Source organism: Gastrolobium bilobum, unplaced genomic scaffold (genome assembly GCF_033153095.1).
Source record: "Gastrolobium bilobum isolate Gb01-03AN ecotype WA unplaced genomic scaffold, APGP_CSIRO_Gbil_v1 utg45841, whole genome shotgun sequence".
Taxonomy (NCBI): Eukaryota; Viridiplantae; Streptophyta; class Magnoliopsida; order Fabales; family Fabaceae; genus Gastrolobium; species Gastrolobium bilobum.
In genome coordinates this window covers 26,661-38,042 of record NW_026899008.1, presented here as the reverse complement: position 1 = coordinate 38,042, position 11,382 = coordinate 26,661, and the positions used below count along the sequence as shown (strand labels likewise).

General features: G+C 44.8%; 1 protein-coding gene across 1 annotated transcript; it reads left to right on the top strand.

Annotated features, from left to right (window-relative positions):
- The first annotated feature begins 7,805 nt into the window (after positions 1-7,805).
- On the top strand, positions 7,806-8,353 carry LOC133286213 (uncharacterized mitochondrial protein AtMg00860-like). The gene is made up of 2 exons (XM_061483605.1): positions 7,806-8,175; positions 8,307-8,353. Exons 1-2 carry the CDS (start codon positions 7,806-7,808, stop codon positions 8,351-8,353), a joined length of 417 nt encoding a protein of 138 aa, XP_061339589.1.
- Positions 8,354-11,382: the final 3,029 nt, after the last annotated feature.

The following is an 11,382-nucleotide window of genomic DNA, read 5'->3' as shown; positions in this document are numbered from 1 at the left end:
CAGGGAGGTTTTGTTAGACCTTCCTCCACTCCTTTATGTACGGGATGCGAAAAGGAGCATATTGGACGTTGTGCTACTGGGGAGCTGATATGCTTCAAGTGTGAAAAGAGTGGCCACATGGCCAAGGATTGTTATACTTCAGTGGCTGGGACTGTAGCAGTTCAGGCGGACCCTCTTCGGATGATTCCTGCTCCACCTGCTGAGGCCCCTGCAGTGCCACCGACCACTGGACGTGTTTACGTCCTGGATAGGCAGCAGTCGGATAAAGCTCTGAACCTTGTCAGAGGTAATGTTTCCTTAGGTGGAATTGATGTTGATGTTTTGTTTGATTCCGGGGATACGCATTCTTGTATTGCAACTCCGATTGTTGCGAGGCTTGAGTTGCCAATGTCTGTGCTTTCTCCACTGTTGCGGGTGACTATCGCCACCGGAGAAAGGTGTGATAGTACCACTGTTCTTCGAGATGTCGTGTTTCAGTGGGATGGTCGTGACTACTCGGTAGATCTTATAGGATTGCCGATGTCTAATTTTGGAAATCATCTTTGGCGTGGATAAATTGTCCAATAGTTGTGCGATGATTGATTGAATGATTGATTGTTATGCCTAGCGAGTGGTGATGTCTCGATGTGGTTCCACAGCCAGTTCCTCGCCTTTTATTGCTACGGGCTAGGAGAGCCTTGCGAGCAGGGACATTGGTTATGTCATGTTGGGAGGTTTGGTGAGTGGGACACAGGAGGATCTCACCTGCATTCCTGTGGTGAAGGAATTCCTCGAGGTGCTTCCTGAGGAGATTCCTGAGTGTCCGCCACAGTGGGAGATAACGTTCTCCATTGAATTGTTGCCTGGTGTGGGGCCTTGTTATTAGCTCCATACCGGATGTCGCCACCAGAGTTGGCTGAGTTGAAGTAGCGTTCTGAGGGTCTTTCGGCAAAAGACTTCATCCGAACGAGCGTGTCTCCATGGGAAGCACCGGTCATGTTGTTATTGAGGCAAGATGCCTTACGCAATTACTTAAGCGTGATAGTGCTCTGTTTGAGGATGTGAAATTCTCTTCAGGGAAGCTAAGTGTGTAACACTTGGACTTTGTGGCAAGGCCACGCGCGATCTTGTATATGCGAGGCAGTGCATGTACATGTAGCTTGTGGGTTGAGTGGTCTCCATGACTCTAGGTTCTTTTGTTGATTATAGATATGCTTCGTAAGTAGTTGACATGTTAACACCATGGATAGTGTAAAGCATGAATGAGTACGATAAACTGTGGTAATGCATCAATGTTATTTTACCTTTAATTGACTCTCGATTTTGCAGATGCCATGGAGATTGAGGTATATTGTTGCATTGAGTTTTTGATTTATTATGATATTGGAATTGAAAATTTTGCAGGTGTACGTGAACTAAGGTACGTCACTATGTGAATTAGTATGTTAACTAACATGTATTGGTTGTAATGAACATGATCATGATTTCGTACAGTGAAATGAATATGAATTTATTTTGAGGATATTGATTATAATTTGTAAGTCTTGTCGTGGTTAGAGTCATGGAATGGGACCAAACTCACTCAAGTTTTGTGTGGTTTAGAGTATGTGGGGTCAGGTCACCTCTATTGAGAAAGTGACTGATGATCCCAGAGAATCAGATGACGTTTTGATGTCATTATGAAACTTCAAGTTTTGACGATGACCTCTTTGTTTGGGGATCCACTTCTCGAGGCGAAGATTGTGAGAGTCGAGAATGAGTTTTTGGAGAAGACCCAATAGGCGAAAGTGCTAAGAGAGTGTCGGGATCGTGTGAACAACCAGGACAGTGTGTCTTGGAAGAAGGAAGAACCTTGTTGCTTGTGCTTAAAGGTGAAGATTGAACACCAGAAGCCATTTGGTAAGCTTCAACCTCTTGAGGTACTGCAGTGGAAATGGGAGAGCATTTCCGTGGACTTCGTGGTGGGTTTGCCGAAGGCTCAGGCTGGTATTGACTCTATTTGGGTCATTGTGGACAGATTGTCAAAGTCTACCCACTTTCTTCCGGTACAGGTGAGTTTATCTTCATAGCAGTTGGCCAAACAGGTCGTTCGCGAGATTGTGAGTCTTCACGGGGTGCCCGAGAGTATCATCAGTGATAGGGACCCGAAGTTCACCTCTCGGTTCGGGGAGGCGCTGTAGAGAGCTTTTGGAACTCAGTTGCTACTAAGTACAACCTATCACCCTCAGACTGTTGGACAGATTGAGCGGATTATCCAGACCTTGGAGGACATATCGCGAGCTTGCACCTTGGAGCAGGGCCCAGCATGGGATAGGTACCTGGCCTCGGTTGAGTTTTTGTGCAACTGTGTTTTCCTTGCTAGACTGGGCAGGGAACCCTACGAGGCGTTGTTTGGTAGAAGGTGTAGAACTCTTACCTGTTGGTCTGAGGTTGGAGATAAAGAGTTGTTTGTCTTGGACCTTGTCCAATTTACCACCAGCCAATTCAGATGATCAGTGGAAAGCTGAAGCAGGCGCAGAGTCTCCAGGAGAACTAGATTGATGTTAAGCATCGTCCACTGGAGTTCAGTAAGGGTGAGCACGTGGTGGTGAGACTTTCACTGTCATCGGTGTTATTCGGGCACTCGGAGTGAGGAAACTGAGCCCGCGATTCATTGGGCCATACTAGTTACGTGGCAGAGTAGGATCTGTTGCCTACCAGTTTGCCTTGTCTCCGAACTTGACCAACACCCACGACGTGTTTTACATGTCTCAACTTCGCAAGTTGGTAGCGGATCCTTCGCACGTTGTACAACCGGATGTTTGGAGGTTCAGGAGGACTTAAAAACTCCCGTCGGACCACTCAAGTTTCTCGATCGTGGGGAGAAGCAGCTGAGGAGCGAGATCATTTCGATGGTCAGAGTACGATGAACAGGAATAATTCCTGAAGGGTAATTCTGGGAACGAGAGGACGAGCTTCTCCGGTAGTATCCCGCGCTTCGAGACGAGTATGTTTTCTAATTTTGAGGGCAAAATCCTAAAAAGGTGGGGTGAATGTAAGAATCCGTACCGTTAATTAAGGAAGTTAATGAATTAATTAAGAGAAATTAGGAAATAATTCCATAATTGACCCTAACAATTATGATGAGGCTTTAATAATTATAGTACGTGAGTAATAATGCTGAAAGTCGCTTTTCGGACGAAAAGTGCAGATACCGGTTCTGCTACTCGGTATAAATGCGTACTGGTGAAGCATCCCGGAAAATTGTGAGAAGTGTGTATATGTCACTAGAATAATATATAGGACTTGTAAAACAAGTTTCAAGTTAAAATAATGAGAACTGGTGTCACAACTGATACTAGATATGGAAAAGCGCGTACTGGAAAGGTGCTGCGAAAAATAAAATAAAAATATGATAAATCTTAGAAAAATGAGTAGGTTCAGAATCCTAAGTTTGGGATTAAAATGTCAAGCGTAGCTATTAGCGCTAATACAGTGTGATTAAAGTTGATACCCTATAAATTTGAGGGCACATGTCCCTAGGTCAGATTTTATTGCATGTTGCGCCTCCTTTCTGAAGCTGGTTGCCTCCCAAGCTTGTCACCTTCTCTTCTCCTCCATTTTTGTGAGGATAGAGACCTTTTCTTCCTTCAAACCTTCACCTTTGCACTTTGAAATAGTGTGAAGTGGTCTTGTGAGTGGGTGAGACTTCCTTTTTCTGAGTTCCAGCTTCTGAGTGTGAGGTGTAGAGGGCTGACTTGGTGGTTTGAGTGTTGGGACGCCTTTGTTCCCTGCTTGTTGAGCTTTAAGGAGCCACCTTTGGTGAAAAACAACCTTGCTTGCTTGTCATTTTCGTGTGCCATGGGAGACAGAACCTTGCAGTTGTGTGGTGAGCTCCAAGAGCAACCTTTTCTAAGTTTTGAACCTTGGGTAAGCTTCCCTAACCTTCATCATGAGTTTTCTTGGTATAAAGGTGAATTCTTGGCATGTTAATGAGTTAAACAAGTAGGTAATCTGTATATGAAATTAAAACAGAATAAAAATGCATGCTTTAACGTTGGAATGGGTTAAAAACACAACCTTTGGAGTGATATCTCGCGAAATGCAGAAACTACATTCTGTCGCGAAATATCCAGATATGGATTTCCAGATATTGATATCCGAATATGATATCCGGATATTGATATCCGGATGTGGGGTCTTGTGATATCCGGATATGATATCCGGATATTTTGGGTTTTCGAAGAACAGTAGCTGCACTGTTCATACATAATGATGTTTGGGGTTTGTGGACCCTAGATTTGCAAAGTAGAACCTCTGTAATAATTAAACTAAGTCAGAATCTAAGTGATTAAGGGCTTGTGGCTTTGTGAGAAGCCTAAAGACATAAAACGTAAAGGAAAGGCGTTGTCTTTATGTCATGTGCGTGTGGAGTATGAATATTGATGTGATTATTGGTCCAAACAGATTGTGATCTTGCTGTTTGTGGACTTTGAGCTTGTGTGGACTCTTGTTTTGGATAGCTAGCTTGCAAGGTAAGCTTTCGTGTCCTCGGATTGATCTGTTGTTTGTTCCACCGACCACTATGGGAGGGTGGTTTATATGCATGGTATGCTTTTATGAAAATGTTATATGCATTGATATATACCTGAGATATGTGAGTATGTCTGTTGATTACTTACACAATCAGACTGTGACTCTGGTGTGTAAGACATGTAGTGTATGGAAGTGATGATGTTCACTTACACAATCAGACAGCGACTCTAGTGTGTAAAGCATAATATTGCGACTCTTATGTTTAGATGGGTCGCAGACGTGCATAATCCCTATCTTGTTCCCTGGCCAGTCGAACCGCATCTACATACATCACATGATTAATGAGTTGTAGTATTTAGCTCATTGAGCAAGAGACTATACTGTCATGATATAAATGTCTTAACATGAACATGTATTGAAATTACTGCTTTTGAACTTATATTATACTTGTAAGTGAGCTTAGGGCGGAAGAGTCCTTGAGGACCCCTTGTCTTACTGAGATTTCTTTTTAGAGATCTCACCTCACGTTTGAGGCACATATTTCAGGTTCAGGTAATGCTGGGGTTGAGACCTCTAGCGGCAGGAGGCCGGAGCTTAGCTGAGAAATATGTTGTGTATGGTTATATGCTTTGGATGCTGACATGCTTTATATTATTGTTATGTTATTTGGTTTGAGACTCTGTTGGGCTTTGTTGCCTTAGTTGGTGAGCATGGGGATTGTCCATGCCACATTGATTGACTATGTCCTATTTAGTTTCGAGTTGTATTAATGTATCAGGATTATGGTCCGGACTACGTGTTGTAGTTCCGTGACTTAGATACACTCACTTATTTTATCTATAGAGGTATTTCAGTTAGTTGTCTTTTGCAAACTACATACAGGCAATGTTTTGAAAATGAATTAAGTAATTCAACTTGGTAATGATAATAAAGTCATGATTGGAAAGAAAAAGATATTCCGCAATTTTAATTAAGCGTGGCTTAATACGATGACATGTTAACAAATCGGGTTAACACGAGGTGTTACACGAATCGTTTGGCGAACATGACCATGATGAGGGTCATGTTGGAGGAGATGAGAGCTGGTCCTGCTGTTGGTCAGTTCCCACCGCCACCGCTCCGCCACCATCGCCGCCGCCTCCACCTAGTCTGCAGGACGAGAGCCAGAACCAGGTTGAGGAAACTGGTCACTTGACTGGGGTGATGGAACCCTTTGTGGAGCCTGCTGAAGATAGAGATGTGATTGATCGCCGGCTTAATGCTTTCCGTAAGCATAAGCCACCTTTCTTTGATGGGTCTTATGATCCTATTGATGCGGCGAGATGGCTTCAGGCGTTGGACAAGATCTTCCGGGTCATGCAGTGTACTGATCCGCAGAAGCTGATGTTTGCTACCTATATGCTGGAGGGCGATGCCCATGAGTGGTGGGTGAACACCTCTCACGCTTATGAGATGCAAGGTCATGTCATGACATGGCCATTTTTCGAGGATTGCTTTCTGGGTCGGTACTTCCCTTATAATGCCCAAGAAAGGAAGCAGGGGGAGTTCGACAGGTTGGTACAGGGCTCGTTGTCTATTGATGAGTACCTGGCCAAGTTCAATGAGCTGGTTAAGTTCGCTCACTTTTGGATGGAGAGGCCTACTCTGATCTTCTTGGCTACTAAGTTCCGCAGGGGACTTAATGAGGATATTGCTGGTTATCTCGCTGGTTCTGCTTCGAGAGACTTCGGGACACTGGTGCAGCAGTGTCGGGACATCGAGGACTTCTGCAACTCGAGTAAGGCCAAGAGGGCCAAGATTGCTGAGACGAAGGGAACTAGTAGTTCTACTTCCTGGAAGGACAGGAAGTTTGCTGGAAAGGGAAAAGGGAAGCAGTTTGCGGCTAGGCAGGCGCCTAGTCAGTTCAAGAGGACTTCTTCGCACCAAAGTGGTTTTGCTAGGCCTCCTTCCAATCCTAGGTGTTCGGGGTGCGGAAAATAGCATGCAGGACGTTGTGCTTCGAGGAAGCTGATCTGTTTTCACTGTGGCAAGGAGGGCCACTATTCTAGAGATTGTCCGTCGTCGACGGCGAGAGCTGCTGTAGTTCAGGTAGTTCCACTGCAGATGGTTCCCCTTCCACCGACTTCGGTACCTGCAGTGCCACCTGCTACCGGGCGTGTGTATACGTTGGATCGCCAACAGCCGGACCGAGCTCCGAACCTTGTCAGACGTACTGTTTCCATTGGTGGGATTGCTATTGATGCTTTGTTTGATTACGGGGCTACGCATTCTTTTACTGCAACCCCGATTGCTGTGGGGCTTGAATTGCCCAGTGATGTGCTTTCTCCACCGTTGCGGGTGACCACCGCCACCAAAGAAAAGTGTGATTCTGCCACTGTTCATTGCGATGTAGCATTTCAGTGGAATAGCCATGAGTTCTCGGTAGATCTGATAGGATTGCCGATGGCCAATTTGGAGATTTTTCTGGGCATGGATTGGTTGTCCATAAACTGTGTGTTGATCGACTATTGTGCCAAGCGAGTGGTGCTGTCTCCGTGTGATTCCACAGTCAGTTCCTCGCCATATATTTCATTGCTGCAGGCTAGGAGAGCCTTGAGAGCAGGGGCATTCGGTTATGTCATGTTGGGAGGTTTGGTGAGTGGGACACAGGAGGATATCACTGGCATTCCTGTGGTGGGAGAATTCCTCGAGGTGTTTCCTTAGGAGATTCCTGAGTTTTCGCCACAGCGGGAGATAGAGTTCTCCATAGATCTGTTGTCTGGTGTGGGGCCTATTTCATTAGCTCCATACCGAATGTCGCCACCGTAGTTGGCAGTGTTGAAGAAGCACATTGAGGATCTTTCTGCGAAAAATTTCATCCGACCGAGCGTGTCTCCTTGGGGAGCGCCGGTCATCTTTGCGAGAAAGAAAGATGGGACAATGCGATTGTGCACTGACTACAGGCAGCTGAACAAGGTGACGATCAAGAACAAGTATCCCCTTCTGCGTATTTATGATTTGCTGGATCAGCTCAGGGGTGCTTGTGTGTATTCGAAGATTGATCTCTGGTCCGGATACCATCAGATTCGGGTGAAGACGGAGGATGTCCCTAAGACCGCATTTCGTTCGAGATACGGTCACTTTGAGTATCTGGTGATTCCATTCGGACTCACCAATGCACCTACAGTGTTCATGGATTACATGAACTGGATTTTCAGCCGTACTTGGATCAGTTTGTGATCGTCTTCATTGATGATATTTTGATTTACTCCAAGACTGAGGAGGAGCATACTGAGCATCTGAGGATCGTACTGCAAGTGTTATAAGAGAAAATGCTTTATGCAAAGTCTTCGAAATGTGAGTTTTGGCTCAAGTCTGTGATGTTCCTTTTGCATGTGATTTCTGCAGAAGGAGTTGCTGTGGACCCCAACAAGATCGAGGCAGTGATGGATTGGGCGAGACCCAAAACTGTTTCTGAAGTTAGGAGTTTCTTGGGTTTGGCCGGGTACTACACGAGGTTCATTGAGGGATTCTCCAAGATGGTCTTGTCGTTGACTCTCCTTACTCGGAAGGAGACTCCATTTGTGTGGACTCACGAATGTGAGGAGTGTTTCCAGGAGTTGAAGGAGAGATTGACAACAGCACTTGTGTTGATCCTTCCTGATCCTGCGGAGCAGTTTGAGTTGTACGGTGATGCCTCTGGTAAAGGGCTAGGCTACGTGTTGATGCAGTTGGCCCGAGTTATTGCTTATGCTTCGAGGCAGTTGAAGCCTCATGAGGAGAACTACCCGACTCATGATCTGGAGCTGACAGCCATTGTTTTTGCTTTCAAGATTTGGAGGCATTATCTTTATGGTATGAAGTTCGCTGTGTTCAGTGACCACAAGAGTTTGAAGTATTTGTTTGACCAGAAAGAGTTGAACATGAGGCAGAGGAGATGGATGGAGTTCCTGAAGGACTACGACTTTGAGTTGAAGTACCATCCTGGCAAGGACAATGTGGTAGCAGATGCTTTGAGTCAGAAACTCGTGAGCCTATCTAGTTTGTTGTGTAACTTTGGCGTGATTGAGAAATTCTAGCAGTGACCTCTTTGTGTGGGGGTACACTTCTTGAGATGGAAGTCGCAGATGTTGTTAATGATCTAGTGGAAAAGATCAAAGAGGCGCAAGTGCAGAGGGAGTGCCTAGATTATGTAAAAAACCAAGACGGTGTGTCTTGGAATGAGGATGGACTTCTGTTGTTTCAGAAGAGGATCGTGGTTCCTCGACCTCAGTTGACCGAAGAGGTTATGGCAGAGACTCATAAGGGTTAGTTTTTTATCCACCCTGGTGCTACTAAGATGTATCAAGATCTGAAGAAGAATTTTTGGTGGCCGGGTATGAAAAAGGATGTTGCCGTTTTTGTGTCTAAATGTTTGATTTGCTAGAAGGTGAAGATTGAACGTCAGAAGCCGTCTGGTAAGCTTCAACCTCTTGAGGTACCATAGTGGAAGTGGGAGAGTATTTCCATGGACTTCGTGGTGGGATTGCCTACGACTCAGGCGAGTTGTGACTCTATCTGGGTCATTGTGGACAGATTGACAAAATCTGCCCATTTTCTTCCAGTTAAGGTGAGCTTCACTATAGAGCAGTTGGCCAAGCTTTATGTTCGCGAGATTGTGAGGCTTCACGGGGTGCCCGAGAGTATCATTAGTGATAGGGACCCGAAGTTCACATCTCATTTCTGGGAGGCGCTGCAGGGAGCTTTTGGTACGCAGTTGATACTGAGTACAGCCTATCACCCTCAGACTGATGGATAGACTGAGCAGACCATCCAGACCTTGGAGGACATGTTGAGGGCTTGCACTTTGGAGCAGGGTTCAGCATGGGATAGGTATCTGCCATTGGTGGAGTTTTCGTATAACAACAGCTTTCATGCTAGCCTGGGCATGGCACCTTACGAGGCTCCTACCTACTGGTCTGAGGTTGGATACAAGGATTTGTTTGGCTTAGACTTTGTCCAAGATACTACCCAGCAGATCCAGATGATCCGAGAGAAACTGAAGCATGTGCAGAATTGCTAGAAGAGTTACTACGATGTCAAGCATCGTCCATTGGAGTTCAATGAGGGTGAGCACGTGTTTGTTAGACTTTCACCTGTCACCAGTGTTGGTTGGGCCCTCGAAGTGAGGAAGCTGAGCCCGCGATTTATTGGGCCATACCAGATCCTTGGTAGAGTAGGATTAGTTGCCTACCGGCTTGCCTTGCCCCCGAACTTGGCCAACATCCACGATGTGTTTCACGTGTCTCAGCTTCGGAGTTACATAGAGGATCCTTCGCACGTGGTGCAACCGGATGACGTGGAGGTTCGGGAGAACTTAAAGACTCCCGTCGGACCACTCAAGATTCTCGATCGTGGCGAGAAGCAGTTTAGGAGCAAGATCATTCTGATGGTCAAGGTGCAGTAGACGGGAAGAACTCCTGAGGAGTGTACTTGGGAGCGAGAGGACGAGCTTCTCCAGCAGTATCCCGACTTCCGAGACATGTTTATTCTGATTTTGAGGGCAAAATCCTAAAAAGGTGGGGTGAATGTAAGAACATGCACCGTTAATTAAGGAAGTTAATTAATTATGAGAAATTAGGAAATAATTTCATAGTGACCCTAATAATTATTATGAGGCTTAAATAATTATGGTATGTGTTTATTAAAGCTGAAAGTCGTTTTTTTGACGAAAAGTGCAGATATCGGTTCTGCTACTCGGTATAAATGCGTACCGATGAAGTATCCCGGAAAATTATAAAAAGTGTGTATATGTCACTAGAATAATATATAGGATTTGTTAAACAAGTTTCAAGTTAAAATAATGAGAATTGGTGCCAGAACTAATACTAGCTATGAAAAAGCGCGTACCGGGAAGGTGCTGCGAAAAATAAAATAAAAATATGATAAGTCTTAGAAAAATGATTAGGTTCAGAATCCTAAGTTTGGGATTAAAATGCTAAGCGTAGAAATTAGCACTAATACTGTGCGATTAAGGCTTAATGCACTATATATATGCATTGTTGGCCCAAAACCCTAGGCCATACAATATCCCTACGTGACTTGGTGGCTGATCAGCCCTTCCCCACTGTTCCATTGCCTTCCCTTCCCCATTTCTTGAGCCTAGAGGTCATTTCTTCATGAAATCTTCTCCTAAACACTTGATGTGAGTGAGGTATACCATTGGGGGTGAGTTGTGGAACTTGTTTTTGGGTTGTGGCCACTGCCTTTGTGAGTTTTTGGTGCTGACTTTTGGTTTGGTGGAGTGTGAAGCCATTATCTTGGTAGTTGAAGCTCTAAGTGTCAACCTTTTTGAAGAAAAACCAAGTCTTGTGTGCCATTTTCATGCACCCTTGAGGTCTGTACTTTAGGGGCTGTTTGTTGAGCTCCATGAGCCTTTACTCCTCTATTTGAGTCTTGGATAAGTGTCACCAACCATGACCTTATGTTTCCTTTGCTAAAATGAAGCCTTGATTCATGTAACAAGCTAAAGATCATAACTTAAGGTTGGGTAAGGTTAAACACACCTTAAATCGCATGTTTAAGCTTCTGTATGCATTAAATGAACCACCTTTGGGAAAGATATCTCGCGAAATGCAGAACTGCATTATGTCACGAAATATTCGGATATGGAGATCCGGATATTGATATCCGTATATGATATCCGGATATTGATATCCAAGATATTGGCAGAGAGACATCCGGATATTGATATCCGGATATGCCCCCAACATATATCCAGGTATTCTGGGTTTCCGAGAACAGTAAAGGTATTGTTCATACAGAATGCTATTTTGGGTTTGTGGACCCATGATTGGCTACTGTGGACTTCTGTAACGATTAATGTAAGTCAGAACCTAAGTGATTAAGGGCTTGTGGCTTTGTGAGAAG